A 19,093-nucleotide genomic window follows, 5' to 3' on the forward strand; every position below is an offset into this window, starting at 1 on the left:
CAATCACTATAACGATCAAGAACACGAGGAGGAGAAGGAGGAAAAAAAGAATTTCCCCCTGATTGTAAAATATATCCTCTCCACCGCCTGAAATGCACTTGTCCCCCATCCAGCAAAGAGACAAGAACAGAGATAAAAGAGGATGAAGCTGTGTAGGAGTGGAGGAGAGGGGGGGGATGGGGGGGGGCGGAGAGATGTCATGTATGTTTGGGTAGGTAATGAAAGCACTGGACTTGGCAGGACAGATCAAATAAAGAGGAATGAGAGCGCTGGGTTGGCTAGTGGTGGAGCTGGCCTGTGCCCATTCACTGAGATGGAACAAAAGGTCAATTGAATTTCAGACAGAGCAGGATGAGATGGATGGAGCAGGAGGGGAGCACAGCCTGGCGGGAACCACTAAAAACCATCACACCTGGCAAGGAGTGGGACCCTGCCATGTCGTGCCAAGGACAGGAATAAAACACCCCTCACAAAACCTCCTTGAGCATTAGCATTAGCCTGATTTAGAACCGGCGATCTCTCACAGTGGAAAGTGGATTTCTGTCTTTATTTCCACATGGTTACTTAGCACTAAGCCACGCCGCAGCGCCACGCAGGAGGCTCTGCCGAGCAGAGGTGACAGAGGTGGGAGGAAAGTGTTGCTCACCAGTCGTCCGTCATTAAAGGCCAGAAATATCCCAGAGGATGTTAAGGCGGACAGGAACTCAGTGGAGCGCTTATGTACAGTAATAAGGCTCGAGGGTTTGTGGTATGACTTAATTTATGCCTCCTGTCCCCTGACACGACGACTCCCCCATAGGGACAATCTGTCTGAAACATGACAGCTCTCTATCTGCTCATTCAAACCGTCCTCTGTGAGAATTTCCATTTTATGAGGACAAGCAATGAAAGAAACTTAACAATAAAACACGAATGATGCAGTTTGACGGAGAAGATTCTTTTCAGGAAACCTGCGGAATTAAGCGTGCATCAACAACAACAAAGCCTTCCAGTCTTCAGTGCATTAATGTGTACCATCACAGCAGGAATGTTTCTCTGTCTCTTTCTGTTTGTTGCATGCTCAATGCAGACGCAGCTAAAAAGCAAACCACTATGAGTGAGGGGAAAAGAATAGTCTTTGCCTCGAGGCTCTCTGATGTGTTCCTACCCATATGGCAGGGAGTCAACAGCAACTAACAGCCTCATTAGGCCACATAGACTCTCAGATAAACACCCATGCACACAGACAAAGGCAGGGCATAAGGAAACAAACACCCTCTCAAATGTTGCTAAATAAATGAAAACAGTGTGTGATTGAGTTCTAAGCAACCTTAGAAACACAACACATTCAGCGCCACATATACTCTGCGTCTTTTTTTTCTTCTCCTGCAGCTGTTTTCCTCTTGAAATTCACCTTCAAAGCAAAGGCAAAACATTTCAAGTTGGGGTGGCCGAGTATCGTAGCAACCTGGAGGGATGCATATGGCTTCATTGTGAGGCCCTGAAAGGAAGAACGGAGGAAGAGAGCAGGGGTCTCATTTATAAACGTGGCATACACACAAAACGGGGCTGAAAATGTGCGTATGCCACTTCCCACGCAAAGGTTGTGATTTATAAAAAAACAGACTTGACGGCAAACTCTGACCCATGTGTACACACATTTTGGAGACGATGGGAATTGGCAACGCAAATGGTGAGGTGGTGAACTGATGTCAGACTGCAGAAAGTAAATGTGGGAATAACGATTACTCGTAATATTTTCAAATATTGATGCCTCATGCACATTTTGTCACTCCATATCATCCATGTTATCATGAAGATTAAATCCAGCAGTATTATTTGTGCTTGTACTGAGTTAGAATTGTTCCATAAACACCTTGTAAAATCCAACTCAAATCTTAAATAAAAATTTGTTCTTAATGTTTAATCAGCGCTGTCTCGCCGTCACATTGTCCGCTACGGAGCGCAGGAGGAGGAGATGGAATACAGGATAGCATCAAATACCCTAGCATTAGATAACGGCAGAACACAGTGTAAATAACTAAATATCTGTCTTTAGTACTGTGCATATATCATCAAATGTCAAAGTCTGGAAATACAGGCGTTAAGCTCTCGCGCAGTCGTTACACTTAATGTCCTCGTTATCGGTCCAAACTTTAATACTGTTCGTAACAAAACCTGCATGAAGAAAAGCGTGTTTGCCAATTACACTTTTGTCTCAAAATTGTATCTCGGGATGGGGGATACCACCAGTATCTGTGTAGTGATTTTGGCAAGGTGTTAACTATCACAAATTGTTGTAAACATAAATTCTGCGGTGACCCCCATGCGTAATGCAGCATGATGGCACTGCAGAAGGACTAACCCCAAATGTAAGAATCAGGAGAGAAAGAGACTTCAGGGAACATGACGATGACCAATATGCTGATTTAAATTCCCTAAAGCTGTGCTCTTGGATCTATGTACTGGGTTAATAGGGTCCAGTACAGAGGGCAACGCACCATCCTGGTACAAATACAGGTCAGACAGCTAAGTGTTTTTTTAAATAAATATTATATATTATCTTAAACTTTATCACTAAGGCTTGTTTGGATCTATTATATTTATATAGTTCTGTTAAATCTAGGTCTGGTATATCAAAGCTGTCCCCGAGTGCCGTAATGCCTGCCGTTTTGGACAGTATTATTAATATAGGTAGTCTATAGATCAAGGTTCCATACACTGTGCGAGAACAGGCTGTAATTATATTTCAATTTGCAGCAATTCCTGAGCATCTGAGAAGTTTTTTGCTTTTTCCCTGACAGTTGTCATGATTCGGCGTAAAGAACAACTGCCAGGGTCATTAACATACTGATCAGCATTCATGAGGTGCTTCGCATTGACTATTTATGGTTAAAAATGGGCTTGTACAGGGCGGGATAAGAGGCTGATTCACGTACGCACACTTGTGGGTGATCTGTGATTTATAAAGGGAACATTGCTTACAGGTGTGCGTATGCACAGTTTTATAAATCAATGTTTTTTGGCGTACGCCATTTTTGGCTTTTGGGCATGAGATCCAAGGAGAACGAAGGGATCGCAGAGGCTAATTACTCCGGTGCATGGATGATTAGAGGTGAGTAAAAGGAGGAGGAGAAGAAGGTTGGCACTCCATCTTTTTAAGAGGTTGAGCAGACTTTTCATTGCTTAAGGTCTGTGTTGTGAGCTGTTATGGCTTTTCCTCAATGAGGGTTCTTACTCAAACAGAGATAAACAGAGACTGCTGCCAAGACACTCTTCGAGAGGAGGTGGCGTTACTTTGACCCAGTGTACAACTTTGCTGTACAAGGCAGCGTGTTTTTTTTTTATGTGAATATAAGCCTGCAGTGCACTTACAGTCTTTAACGTCCAGATTCAATACAGTCTACTACATATGGTGCCACTGACCTTATTACTATGGCAACAAAAAAACTGAACTCACACTCCAGATGAGAAAAAAAATTTAAGAAGGGACTTAAAAGTAAATTCTGAATTTCAGCTGGTTACTTTAGTGGGGGATTTTTTAAATGCAAGTTCTAACTTTTCAGAATTTTGGACATGATTATCATACTGTTCCAGGCAACCCTTGGTTTCCATTCATCTGCGCATCATATGAAAATCAATGAGTAGACACTTGAAATGTGTATGTTAGTTAGTTAGTTATATTTTATTTCTGTGTCATGCCAAACATCTTGACCCATCCCACATGGGATTACAAGACACCACAAATTCACTTATTCAACAAACATCTTCCCGTTGCATATACAAATCCTTCGAACAAATACATGAATACAAATATATAGACATACACATACATACATGTATATACACATACACACATACCACACACAAACAACTAGTTCTCATCTACACTCGATAAAGAGCTTTTTTCCTCTTCTCCCAGGCTTTATCTAAATAATTAGCCAATTTATATGTTTCATATGTGAACAGCCATCTCAATCTTTGAGCATCATCCATATTTACCAAATCAATCTCTGCTTTTATCCTACAAATCAAAAAATCATGCTGCTCACGATAAAAAGGACAATAGAAAACAAAATGGAACTCATTTTCTACATCATTCAAACAGCACATAGGACAAATACGTTTTTCCTCTTCTACATTATGAGTTGTGTAATCTATCACAGTAAGGATAAAGTCAGCATTCATTTTGGTCAGTGTCACTGCTAAGTAATGCAGTTTGAGTGCAGATTGATTTGCAATACCTCATTACAATAATGTGACACAACATTGAAAAGTCTGCTAATTGATTTACATAAAATAAAGAAATGAATGGAAAACAATGGCTGTCTGGAACAATGGAAAAGTAGAAAATTAAAGGGCCCCTCCACCAATTGTACACGTAAAGCTCAGTTTTCTCATAAAACACACACACTTATCTATTTAATACAGCGTAATTGTATTAATCCTGATATATGAAACACAACAGAGGTGTATTTCTTTCCCTAAAAAGCAATCTCCAAAATAATCTCAACAGAAGACATCACTTCATAATACAAATATGCACTTCTTGACTTTACTGGATTAATGATTTCAGAGTTCCAATTTCCTATTGAGATCCACACTTGGTATTTCTTCTGAGTGAAATCTGTCAAATGCATGTTTCCAGTGTTCTTCCTGGTACATAATAGCAGGGCAAAGATTGGCTGTATACTGCAATGTAACTTTCAAATGAGCACCAATGATATAAGGTTTATATGTCTGAAATCTTTTACCTTTTGAGGTAATACTGCAATTTTCAGATTACACCACATGAAATGTTGGCCGTATTTTGTGCAATATGTAGAAGCAACAGAGACACGACTACAGTATGTACCACGGCCTTATATAAGGAGCTTTAGGCAGTGAATTTGTGAGCGAAACTCAATCCAGTGAAACAAACCATTAAAAAGCCGGCAATGAAGCAACCTTAGCTGGCCTGCACTCTAGACAGTGGCTTTCTATGTTTGGTTGCTCATGCATTTTGACATATAGGCTAACACACACACACACACACACACACACACACACACACACAGCTGATGATCTGTAATAGAGATGGCTGTGTCAAGTTTTCAAAGGCATTAGCACACAGCCGGGACAGTGGAGGTGACACTAGGTTAAATGGCCATTAACCTTCCATGTCTGCAGCCTTCACACAGGGGATATTGATCAAAGCTCCCTGCACTTTTCCTGTGGAGAGAGTGCAGCCTTTGAAAGGCGTCGAGCACCTTCCACGGATCTGCTCTGAGCTCTGCTGCTGAGGAGTTAATGCCTGTGTCTGTCGACCAAACACAGGTTGAAAAGCGGGGCCGGCCACAGCGCTGACAGCAAAGGCAAGGGGACCGAGCAGCATTACTGTCTGTCTCCTGCTCGCCCCAGGGGTATGGAGATGGAGTAGTGTGTCCGCTTTCAGTTCCTCCTCCTCACCCCCAGCCGCTCTTTTATAATCACAGACACACACTCTCATTCCGCTTGAGAAATAGCTTTGCATTTCATCTCCTGTTGTTTGATCTCTGTGTCTTGTCTAGGGCTCTGGTTCATGCTGCGCTTTGCTTTTAAAGAAGACCATGCTTCTTTTGTTTCTCACTTCTTCTGTCGAAATATATATTTCCTGCCTAGCTTATTTGAGACATGACTTCAGATTTGGTGTGGCACTCTACGTTGGTGCACCCCGCAGTGACACTCTTAATCCCTCGAAGATGTTCATGTGTTTAGATGTTACAATACAAACACTATCCAGATTTTGTTTGTGTGTGGAAGTCAAGTAGCTGTGAACGACTGCTGGCAGTCACAGGGAGCCCACGCAGGACTGCGTTTGCTCAAGCTCCGCACCTCTCGCACCAGAAACGTTGACTCTGGTCAAAACAGCAACAGCAGACTGTTTGGACAAGATCCACCAAATAATACAGTTAAAAAAAAAAAAAAAAAACAGTTAAAGCAGATCAGATGATGACGTTAAGATCATTTATAATTTGCACAACCTAACCATAACCCTTCACTGCTGTTGGACCCCGGCTGGTTTCCGATATCCCCAACACAGACTCTAAGTCTTTCTGCTTTGTTTGTTTTTTGTCTGGTTGCTCAACTTAAACATGTAAAAGCACAAGATTTCAGCGAGTGAAGAGGTATTTTTTAAAGAAAGAAGGCTATCTGGAATGTCCAGTTTTACTCCTAAAAGGCTGATCAGGGGTCCGTTTCAGAAAGCAGGTTTATTGAAAACTCTTAGTTTGTTAACCCTGAGATGAGGGAAACTCTGAGTTTTCTGTTTCAGAGAGAGAGAGGTAACTTAACCTCAGCATCAGTTACTATGGTAACTGAGCCTGTGAACCTAACCTGGTCGGGAGCAGGTTTTCTTCAAGAAACCTTAAAGTTTCTATCAGTCTCCTCCCTCTGACACAGCGCTCTTTCATTTCCTCATTCATTCATTCATTCATTCAGTCGGTATCAGGCGCATTTTAGTGCAGTTTATCTGCATGAATAAAAAAAGTTTTGGTTTATTAACTGTTAGGCAGACTATAAAACGTTTTTGTTCCGAACATGGCATTTCCTTTTGTCAACGATCCCGTTGATGAAGAAGCTGTATTACTTCGTTAGTTAAACATACGTTGGGAGATGATATTGAGGCCTTGACTATAGATGCATTTTCATTTCCAGATAACTTCCTATTTGAGCGGTATCGTTTTTCTTCACAGTCCATCAGATATGTAGATAACCTTATACGTCCTCATAACGTCACCCATCGTGGACATGCTCTTACATCCCAGCAGATTCTTGATTTTTTGCATTAGGTTTTTTGGAAATTGGCAGTTTTCTTTACAACATTGGTGATGCAGAGCATATTAGTAAAGCCACTGTAGCAAAGCGCCGTCAGAAGAGTGTGACTCGCTCTGAAACGTTTTTTAAACGTTTTTGTGGAGTTCCCTGGACACAAACCAGTAAGAGACATTAAAAAGAAATAAATGATTGTAAATCATAATTCTGTTAATGATGGAAAGTTGTAAGACTTCTGGTAGCTGTGCCAAGAGAAATCTCAATCATTATGAATCTTGCAGAGACAAAGAGCATAGTATATGTAAGGAGATAACATAGGCACAGGCTAATTATTGCTAACTAAAATGCTAGTTAACATTAGATTTTAAACTTAAACAGCTCATGTAAGTCAAAACTGCCTGCGAGCGTCTCCTGATTATACGGTAATTCCTCTACTATGCAACAGTAAGTCGCGTGGTTATGACACAATTGTTAGCTTATTTTTACAAAAACGTCTGCTACAGAGCCGTAACGTGAGATACAAGGTAATGGAGCCTTTTATACATTGTCGTGTTTCTTTAGCAATAAACAATTGACAAATAAAGTCTTTTAAACGCTTCAAAGTGACACCAAAATGAATGGGAGTCAATGGGATGCTAACGGGAGGTTGGCAAACTTAAAGTTATTGTGGACTTTTATAGCATTGTCGCAGCTTCCAAATGATTCTGATGGCATAAGGCAATGCTCAGACTGACATTAGCACTGCTTGAAAAAAAACATTTTAATGAGACCTCTGGACAAATGCAAAAGGCACCGGCAAAAAAGTTGAACCTGGTTTGAATGTTTCCACAACACAATGCAGCGTCATCTGGCAAAGCACTGTGTTGGACAGTTGCATGCAATGAAGCACACATGCATGATGGATAATGTACACACTGCCACATCTGCCACCATGTCATTCTCTACCACTGTGTGGTGCCAAAATAAGGAACTTTCAATCAAGCCTCAATTAACCAAAGTTTAAAACTGATACATGTGACAATGTTTATCTAAAAGTGTAATAAGTGGTTCTCTGAGCCTGCAGTTTATTAACAGCACCTCCATGTGGCGAGGATACCAATAATTGAAAATACCTCAAGCTGCGTGGAGTATTGTATTTGTTTTACAGCACCATTTTAACAGTCTTTGACATCATGCAATTATGGTTGGAGTTTACTTCCAACGTTAGACACACACTTTAATTCTTTGAACCAACTATTGGTGATTGCCATGACACAATGAAATCTGCACTGAAAATCTCCCAGCCCTACACACACACACACACACACACACACACACACACACACACACACACACACACACACACACACACACACACTACAGTATTTAAATCCATCGCTTTCTATTCTTGTTCCCCTGTAAAACAACAGAGATCACATCCTTTATTTCCACTCTTAAACTTGTAATAACAAGCTGCTCTGTCCACAGCTGTCTGTCTGATATGAAAGAAGAAGTGAGAATATTTGGGCAGCAGCTACAGCGGCTTACGAAAGGAAAAACTTGTGAGTGGAAAAGGACATCCTCTGCTCCATCAACTCCACTTCCTCCAGTGTATAACCATCCAAACACATCCCTATCATGGTGATATCTTTCCCCCAGCCCACTCTGAAACCCCCCAGGGAGGCCACCAGGCAGGGAGACATGGCACTACTTCAAATGCAATTTTACTTCCACAAAAGCAGCAGCAGAAGCAGTGAGAAAGAGAGCACATTGGATCTTGTTTATAAATAAAGTCATCCATAAATGATGGGATCTGTCGAGTGTGTGTGAGCAGGGTTGCAGGTGGGGGGTGAAGGATGGAGGTGAAAGACAGCCTCCCTGTATCCCCTTACGCTCGGATGGGTTGCAGACGGATGCTGAGAGGGTTTTGCTCTGTGGAGGTGAGGGAGGTCAGAGGGACTGAGCACTAGCTTTGGGAGCAGCAGAACCAGTCTGTGGCATTTGAAGTGGGCTGATCAAAGCTTGCACTGGGTTCTGTTGCACTCGGTAGAGCGAGTGGACTGGGCGAAAACACACCAAGACACAGTTCCCTTGGAGGGTTTCCTGTCTGCCTGGATGACTGAGGCATTCCCTGCTGCTGCTGCTGTTGCTGAATAAGAACAAATGCCTGGTTTAGTGGCAGAATGCATTTGGGTCTCTTCTCTTGTTAAAGTCAACACATGAACAGTGCTGGTGTAACATAATGTGGTATTGTAATCGCATTTCTACACCGAGTAACAGAAGTTTTTTTTGGTAGTGATTACATTACAGTTACTGGCCTTTATGAAAATTGCGTTCTTTGTGTTACGCTGAGTATACTGAATCATGTAATAACACATGCCCTGGATAAATGGCCCACAAGAGCCTCTTCACTAAATTGATAGCTCCAGATGCTGGATATTCTCATGACTTTTACATGAAGAGAAGAATATACAGTAACATGTAAGCTGTGTCCAGGTCAGATCCGTCAAAGCACTTGAACTTAAAATATGCCAAACTGGTGGTTTAGTGTTTAGTCTGTTTATTCATCATAAAACAAAACATGAAGCTCCCAAGTTGTCTGGTCAAGTCCATGTGCCCTTGAAGTGACTACATTTAGGATCAATAACTTCCTACTGAGTCAATGGATTCCTTTGCATCGTGCCATAGATCATGTTACTTCAGGTCAACGAATACAGAGGTCGCACAATTAAATCATGCTTCCTCCATCTCTGAATACAAAAGGCAAAAGCACTGCATTAAATCTCCAACAGGACTATTTATATCACCATATGTAGCTGTTTGTTTAGCTTGTAACAAGAGCACTGCAGTGGTCTAACAGTGTGACACAGTTGGTGGTTGTGTTTCTGCATCCCCAAGGACCCCAGTGGGTCAGGTCCCAAGGGTACCGCCAACAAACCTTACTTAAAGCCTTGTTGGGTGGGTTGGCGGGTGGGGGTGGGAAAAGCACAGATGTACACTTCTCCTTCTGTCTACTCCTTCTGTCCCCTTTCCCAGTTTTCAATCTAGTGAACACTGCTCTTATAACATGCTCTAATGGCAGCCCCCCTCCACGCCTCCATTGCTTTTTCTTGCTTCCACCCTTCACTCCCCCTATCTCTTTGGCTATTGGGCGAAGCAGCTGCTGCGCTTTCCAGCCTTGTGTCCCGGGCTCCCACCCCAGCGCTCCTCATCTGCCCCCATCACGCCACTGGTCAGCTGGGAAACAATAGGAGAGGTCACAGGGTCAGAGCTGTTGGAATTCCCAAAAACAAACCTACTCAATCTCACACACACACACACACACACACACACACACACACGTATACATGCACTCACATGTATCCATTATACATAGACATTTGTCTTTTATCTGTTGTATCTATCTTTCACTTTACAGTGTCTTGTAAATATGGGAGATCAATATACAGTATCAGACAGCTCAAGTTACGTTAAAGATGCTATAATCTATATTTTTATAATAACAATGGCAACTCCCCTCCTTTGCGGAGCTTCATTGTGAGTTTCAGCTCATTGCTTAGCTATCCGACCCACAGCTTAAGTGTATTTGATATTGCACTTTTTACAGACAGTCACAAAGTGCTTCACACGATATACCTCCCTATATGTAGAAATATACATGCACACTAAATGAATGTGCACCTGTAATCATTTTTTATCCTTTTGTAGTATGAATGCGATGTCTTTGTATTTCATTTTATATTATATTTCCCGAAAATGGATCACAGGTATAGTTTATCAGGTAAACACTGGAAAAAAATCACTCACATAACATTAAATAATGTTGCTGCACCCCTAATATTAATTACAATGTATTTTCATATCTGCCCCTTTGTAGTACGGTTTCCTTAAATGCTTGCCAACAAAACAGTTTCACATCTTTTATCTAATTTTATCATTTTATTCTCTGTCGGTCTATATAGCTCCATTCTCCTCTGTTAGTAGCACGGTAAGGCAAGGCTTAAGACAGGGCTTGTAATCTTAGTCAGTGTGAGCTCATTGAAAGCCTTAAGTGCTCTTTTTCTTAACCGTGTACCAGAAGACTCCTTTTAAACTCTGTCCAGTTATTGTTCATTCCCTAATAACTTATCACTTTAATTATTCCATTGGCACATTAGTAAAGTAAAAGCCATATACAGTCTATCAGCATTGTGCAGTGCAGTTTGGCGGTGGACATGCTATTTAAGCAGATTATACACTTTTTTGCCTGACGCTCAGCTGAGATGTGGAGAAGGAATGTGTGGTGGCTCTCAGCTCATAGCTGTATCCATGGTCACATTTACAGGCTCCTCTGACAGAGATAAGACCAGAAGGGATGAGGGCTGTCTCCTCTGGGGCCTCCAAGAAGTGCTTTTATTGTTTATGGACGGGTGGACATATGGGACACGGCGGGCGTTTTGAATACATGTAAAAGCGGGGCTGAACGGTGGGTGCATGCCTGAGAGGTGCAGATGGAAGGCTTTACTTCTGTGTCTGAGTATAGGTGTCTGTGTTAGTGTGTGTGTTTCACTGTGTCACTGAGGAGAGCAGATATTCTGCTGCTAATTGTAGCCTGTGTGTTCCTGTCAGTGCAGCTGGCTGGCTTTCATGCAGCACTTCTGCCCACCCCCTGCTTAACACGGCCCCCCGACTGCTGATGACCTTAACACCGTGCTTCAGAAGCTGCCTTGACTAATGGGCAATAAGAGATGGAGAACATCGATGAGGGGAAAGACAGAGGGGAGGATAAATACATTGCACAGAGAAAAAGATAACTGACAATCCACCTCCAGAGCAGTTACGTCATGCTCTCGTGCACATCTACAATTCTTCTGTTCTAGCTTCCTTTGTTTCGGCATCTTCTCTAACAGCTACTGTAACATACAGGCAGCCATTTCCTCTTAAGCTTGTTGACCCTTCATGTAATAGTCTAACAATATGATTCACGGAGTGCTGAGCTCCAGGGATGGAGCACAGCTGCTTGCCTGCTCAAGAACCAAGACATCCAGTGCAGCAGCCAGGACTGCCAACTGTCCTCCAGAGTTTCCATAATGTCACCCAAACCCACTCAGAGTCAGGGTGCAATGGAGTGCAGCACAGTGAATGAGACCATCATTATTCAAGAAGTTTAGAGCTGGAGACCATTTGCAAAGAGGAAAAGAAGAAAGGAATGCCTGGAACACAGAGGGGATTTGTTCTTGTAATACCAAAATAATCAGAGAAATTTACAATATGAGGTATGAATGCATCTGTATTTCTGTAAGTGCCATTTTAGTTGTAAGCATTCATGTGTGACTATGGAGCAATTGTGTTTCGTGAGCTATTGTCTAATGAAGAAACCTGGACATTTAAGGCTCTCAACAGCCCCCTTAGTGGCCGTTAAAGTAAAGCAAATACTCACTACATTTACATGTTTCTTCTTATTTGAAGTTGAAATTTATTGTTTATATTATTTATTGTTGTATTTATATTATGTTCAGAAGTCACTAAAGTCCTCAGCTATAAAATGTGAGGTGGCGTGTTCAATTTAGAGTATAGTGACACACAAAGACTGCACATCCACTTCACCACACGCAGCTCATGCCGCTTGATTTCTAATATGCAAAACGTCTTTGTGGGCTCCAACCTTTTACTGTAATCCCCAGGATTATCAGGGGCCTCCTGCCAGAGAGGCTGCAGGGTCATCCCTAACCTGATGCCAGGGGGATGAGTCATGGAGGAGCCCGAATAGGTTTTCTGCAATTTTGCGGTCAAGCTCATAAGGCCCCAGAGGACAGACCTGCACCCTCTTTGTCCAAAAATACCTTCACAGGCACTACAGTAACTGTCTATAGAGATTGGAGATCTGGAACAAAAGCCCAAATTTATTTCCAACCTTTGGCAGTCAATAACATTATTACAAACTGTGCACTGTGCTCAGCCACCAAATTGAAAAGGGAAACTTCCATTAAATGTGTATAGTGGGTTCTTTTCACAAACACCTGACATTCCTTCTCATGCTTAAATAAGAGTCTGAGTCTACAGCCACTCTAGCAGCTCTGTGAGCCTGTACCTAGGCACGGCAGTGCTTTGAGCTAAATGCTAACGCCAGCATGCTAACATGCTCACAATGACAATGTTAACGTACATTGGTAAAATATAATATACCATCTTAGTTTAGCATTTAGGCATGCTAACAATTGCTAATAACCGACCAACTGAAAGACTAGCAATGTATAGAGGAATATCGCTAGCATTGGCTAAAAACAGAATCTTCATTATCAGAAAAAAATGTCTTATGGGAAACAATAGCCATAAAAATGCTTTACAATATATTAATTTGTCTTCTATGACACCATAACATTGGCCTAATAACAGTATAAACGGCTACATAAAAACTATAAGCTCTTGAGCTGAGACAATTAGTTGATTGATTACTAAATCAATAGATAATTATTCAATAACAATTTTGGCAATCGATTAAGTCATTAATAAATTAAAAATGCCAAACATTTGCTGTTTCCCTCTTCCCAAATGTGAGGTTTTATATTATTGTTAACGGAATATATTTAGGGTTTGGACTGTTATTCAGGGAAGAAAAGAAAATTACCCAAAATAGTGGGTAAAAAGAGTTGTTCCAAATGTTTTGATTGTATGTGTTTAATTACTAGGGCACCAACAGTTACTTTGAGTTACAGTATTTCAACAAACCTTGTACTATCTTCAGTTTACTCATTACCCGAAACTGTCATGCAGCTGTTCTCCCCCAGTGCCGGGGAGTGCCTTCCAGCCTGCTATGCATCATCACAACAGGTTTCGTTTAGGCAGTTATTGCCCTGGGCAAGTTGGGCAAAGACTAGGAACAACTTCCAGAGCTTAGGCTCGGTGCATACATTCAGTGAACAGCAGTTGAAAGGATGTCGTCATCCTCCCTACAGGATGCTGACGAAAATAAACATAAACTGTCTGTGGTTAAATATGCAACCACCTAAACACAATCTCATTCTCCAATTGCTGTTCAGAGAAAAGAGAAAGAAATGTTGGTTTTAAATTATTTAACTTGAGCCTAACATTACAGCAGTGATTCTGAGAGGCCAAACAGACCAACTGCAAGAGCACAGAGCAAATAATGTTACAACCTGTGATCAGCGTGCTCACTGTTCTGTCAGGCAGCCCTTTCTGTGCATCCTCTGACTCCAGTGATCTGTAAGCTTGAGGGCAAAGAGGTGCCTGTTGATTTTATTTCTGCTCTGCGTTGTGGTTGTAGTTCACTCATTCTCTATTAAAGATGAATCAAGCGGAAAGTGTTGAGGAAGAGAGAGCCCACTGAATTTGGCGGTGTTTTTACAGGCCTCTAGATGCCCTACTGGTCCAGTGCGCTGAGAATGTGGTGTTTAAAAAGCATATAGACATTAGGAATGTTGGAAAGTCATGAGAGGAGGGACACAACCACACTGTGACTGTGAGCGAGCGCTGGTGCTGGGAGTGGTGTTACACACTTGCAGTGTCTTGTTACCGTCTCTCGAGTCAAAACAATCACACCTCTGACTGTGAAACGTCAAGACAGCTTTGTCATGAGAAATTAGGCACAAAAAACATTAAAAATGACTTTAACAGAGAAAAACTCAATATAGAAAAGAGTCTCTGAAACTCATGTGCGTGTGGATTTTATTTAAGAATCTCTTATGAGCTGACATTTTTGGATAAATAAATGTTTTTTCTGCTTTCATCACTGACTGTGCAGTTTCAAGCTGTAGCCAGTTCATGAAATATTTTATATTTGTTATTGTGAACACCCAGTGTCAGGCAGTCTATTGCAGGAAAAATCCTCCACTGCACAGCAAGTGATGCGTTTCATGTTCCCAGCAGCAGCAGCAACAGAACTTTGTATGGAAATAAATAGAGGAAGAAACTGGGTGGTTACATCAAAAGACGATAGCCAACAGTTCTGGCTGATCGGTCAGAAAAACTCAGAAACTACATTTTCATTGACAGAACTTCCCGGGAGAAGAGTGAGGGACACGTGGTTTGAATGACAAGCAATCTCTGGGAAGTGAAGTGGGGGGGGGAAATCCACAGCATGAGCGATTAGTAGCAAAGATGTAAGCAAAAGAACAAAGAAACCCAAGATTCCTGTGGATTGCCACTTGAAAGCACACTCCAGCATGACTAAACAGAAAGTACGAGTTCTAGTTTTCATGTGAGAATCAGGTCAGGCATTAGAGAGTCAGCAGAGAAGGGAAACAGAAAGAGACGTGAGTGTACTGCTGCAGGAAGTTTGGGGAAACCCAGCCTGTCATGACATGGACTAAGAAACAGCACGCACACCTCTTAGCTGGGTAATAGTGTGAGGCCAAGGCTAGAGGGATCTTTCCCAGGCACTCTTACCATATTGGGAAGAGATGAAGATTGCAATAATGCCTCAGGCTCTATAAAAAAAAACCCTGACTGGCTGACTACCAATGTGCCCCATGACCATCAACAGTTATGGCTCTCAGACAAGTTATCACAGAGCCACACTGACATTTTGACCACTTAACAGCTTAGTTTGCTTTAAAAGTTCATTAAGATACAGATGCATGCAGTGGTGAAACGGACTACGCCATCTATCACTATGTGGCTGTATGTATGCGATAGATAATAGATACAGTCATACACAGATACAATGGTTTTTCTCATTGGAATTCCAGTAAATCGCTTTCTAATTGACTTAATTCTCCAGATGGTCTGGAGCTGAATGCAGGGCAGAATACAAAACACAGCTGAAAGTTGTCCTCTGGTTCCCAGAAGCCATTAGACCTCCCTGTTTTTTTTAATGCTTCTTAAAATACCCATTCATTTAGAGCTGCAACATAAACACATACATACACACACACGCACACACACGCACAGACATAAAGATTTACACTTAGCAATAGACCTCAATTAGATAAAAAATTCACCGCAGTTCACACCCATCCTGCAAGGACTAGACCTTGTGGAAGAACCGGAATTAATGAGACCAAACTAATCAATGGTGCAACAACAAGGGCTGGGAGCATTTAAAATGGCAATGCACATCTAACCATGCCAGAGAAATGTGAACCAGACGAGACGCAAGCTGTTTAAATAGCCATGCCTCGGATAGCGATCAATAATGCTTTGTGAACGGAGCCAGACCACAGCAGGCAGACTTCACCAGCTATTAAAAGGGAGACAATACATTATGTGAAGAGGCTGAAAGCTTGGTGGTCAAAAAGAAAAACAGCTGTATATCTGGGTGCGATTGGGATGTGGCTTCGGAAGAGCAAGTGGAGGATTGACTGATAGAAATGTCAGGTTGTAACTGAACTGTCCAGTGTAGTCTGCAGCCACCAAAATAGCAAAACATAGCTAAATTAATTTCTTCTCAAAAAAAGCAGATACTGGAAGCGATGTTGGGGCTGGTTTTATAATAGGTAAAGTGAGTATGAAGAAGGAAAGCTCTGTTGGCATTGCTCCTCATTTGGCACATAACTACCATGATAGGTTCCTCCATTTTGGCCTCCCTTTGGTTTCCTCAAAGGTCAGCACCGTCAAGACAGTTACAAGCATCCCACAGAGTGAATTCACAGGTCAAGTTTATTAAAGTTTAACTCTAAGCTAAAGCAAAGTCCACTGATCACAGCGATTTCATTGACATAAACGATGGGATACATGCTATGTGCTTCAGAAAGTGCAAGCCAATTATTTTTCTTCCTGAGAGAAAATATGAACATCTGTGTTTGCTGTGAATCAGTGAATAATGGCATATCACACAAGGACCTCTAAACGCACACAGAAACACACATGCTTACCAAACACAAGCACAAACACACACACACACACACACACACATATACATTTGCCCTGTGGGTTTGGTGACGTCATGTTTGTTGTGGGGTGGGCGGCTCCTGGTTGAAGATTAAAGACGACCACTGCCAAAGGTGGTTTAGGGTTTTAAAGATGGAAAGAACAACATTCCCACTACATCATTAGGCACTTAACAGCTCAGAGATAAGGAACTCTTTAAGTTGTAGCCCCAGGCCCCAGAGGACCCTGACCTCTGACTGACAGGCTCAAGTAGATTTACTCCCAGGGTCGACATGAGGTCCAATGAAAAACAACATTCTCTCACTGACTGACCATGTAACATAAAAAAAGAAACTCCCATCATGTCTCCCAGAAGATAGTTTTAGGTTTGGGAATGTTTATGATAAAAGAAGGAATTCCCCCTGGGAAGATCCCATAGTCATATAGTCATAGTCCTGTGACTGCCCAGCCATGTCACTGGTCAGAAAGCTGACAAGAGCCAAGAGTCTGGGATGATGAGATGCAGATCTCAGGGTAGCTCAGTGCAGTTAATCCACCAACTCTAAACAAGACTGGGATCAAAGTAGACCATGGCTTTCTGTGCAGGAGTCTCATGCTACTGGCTGCCTGGTGGCCAAAACTACTTCCCCAGCAAGAAGCATATGACAAGACAAAGTAAGCATGCTTTGTTATTTGAGAAAGTCCCCTTCTGATTGCAACACTGCTGACACAGATTCCTTTCTGTGGAACAACAGTGTTTGACACTGACGTCACCAGTAGTTGTTAACTTAGCATATGAGCGTGTTTAACTTTGACATTTTTAATGCCTTGAGACTTTTATATAGGGTGGAAAAAGCTCCCAAAACAACATTAATAAAATCACAAGTCACTAGAACTTTCAGTTGAAACCTTGATGAATGAATCGGAAAAAGAAACTTGATTAATGTATTTCTTTCAGGGTTAAGGGAGATAAGATGTGGTGGCCAGCTGTGTAAACTCTGGAAACATTACTTTCTTTATATTAATGATTCTTTAACAAATGTGTAAAGGAATTAAAACGTATATCAGATTGACTGCCTGTCTGAAAATGTGGCAAAGGAGGAAACTTAATCAAACCAGTAGACAATATATATCATACCTGTCTGATATGTCAGCAAAACATCAGTCTAACTCTGATGTAAACACCTAAACACTTGGGAAAGTTACCGGTCCCTTCAGGCCCATCCTGTCTCAATTATCCGTGCCCTTTCTCCCCCGACAGTCACCTGACCCTGGCCAGAGCATGGGAAGAGCCAGCCACACACAGTGGACGGCACAGGAAGGAATGCAAACACAAGGCACCAAGAGACATGGCTGGCACCGAAGTTTCTAGCAAAGACAACAATCATAAATAGAAAAGAATCTAAAAACAAAAGACATCCATCTGAAGTTGGCAAGGTTAAAGCAATTTGTCAAAGAGATGACTGCTGGAAAAGTTGGAGAGGGGAATTGGAGGCAGTCCTCCCACGGTCGCAGCCATGGACAGGCACCATGGCAGGGCTGGGAGTCGATTGATGTCAGCCTTTAAGAGACTGTGCAGACAGAGATATGAAATTGTCTTACCTGACGTGTCCCACATATTCAGCTCAATCCGGTGCTTGTCTATCTCAAAACTGGCTGTGTAGTTTTCAAACACCGTGGGCACATAGCTCTGAAAATAAGAGATTTATTTTAGTTATCTAATTAAGATGGACAAGATAGGCATGTTTACACAGCCACCGATTCAGAAGAGTAGACTAGTGGGAAAATCCTAATTGAAATGATGCAGCAGACAAATAAAATAATGGCAGACCCATTTCACAGGAATGCTTGGACTGGAATCCCTTTGGGGATATTTTAGACATACAGTACAGTGATATTATAGGAGATGGAGACAACGCCTTCAAGTTTTATGGGCAGTAGTGCAGACACAATAAAAGACAATTTAGACATTACAGGACTATCACAGTGGTTTTACAGGCATTCTTTACAGTTCCCTCTCCAGCAGCGCTTCCCCTCTGTCTTTATTTCACATTTCTGTCTTTGGCAGGTCGATCTAACCTGCTGAACAAGTGCTGAAGTTGAACCGTTCAGTAAGGAACTGTTCAGCATTGCATTTTAATGACAGTCCTCACTCATTCACAAACTCCTGATCTCATTTATCTTCAAATTATTAAAACACTTAAGTTCAGACTTCTGATAGACCTACCTCTGGATAGCAGTCCTTGGCAAAAACGTGCAGGAGTGCCGTTTTCCCACATTGCGTGTCCCCAACCACCACAATCTTACAGCGGCTGCCTAGACTGTCCATGGTTTGTCCGTCAGAGGTGTGTTGTTGACGCGGGGATGGATTGCATCCAGCATCCAGCATAGGAGACGCAGCGGAAAAAAACACGGGAAAGAAAAATGAGCAAATACATGCACCGAGCCGGTGCGCTTTATCCAGCTCCTTCTGTCCAATACGCGCAGCTCCCTGGTCCCGCTGACAGACTCTGTCTGGTCGGCGCGCACAACCCTC

At 42.1% G+C, this 19,093-nt stretch overlaps 1 protein-coding gene across 1 annotated transcript in view; it reads right to left on the reverse strand.

Annotated features, from left to right (window-relative positions):
• rnd2 (Rho family GTPase 2) overlaps positions 1 to 19,093 on the reverse strand; it is a 28,147-nt gene extending 9,054 nt beyond the window's left edge. The window contains exons 1-2 of the mRNA XM_028599602.1: positions 18,785 to 19,093; positions 18,160 to 18,247 (exon numbers count right to left, since the gene is read on the reverse strand). Of these exons, the coding sequence (XP_028455403.1) occupies positions 18,160 to 18,247; positions 18,785 to 18,946 (250 nt within the window). The 5' untranslated portion in view covers positions 18,947 to 19,093. The remainder of the gene's footprint in view (positions 1 to 18,159; positions 18,248 to 18,784) is intronic.

This window comes from Perca flavescens, chromosome 15 (genome assembly GCF_004354835.1).
Source record: "Perca flavescens isolate YP-PL-M2 chromosome 15, PFLA_1.0, whole genome shotgun sequence".
Lineage (NCBI taxonomy): Eukaryota > Metazoa > Chordata > Actinopteri > Perciformes > Percidae > Perca > Perca flavescens.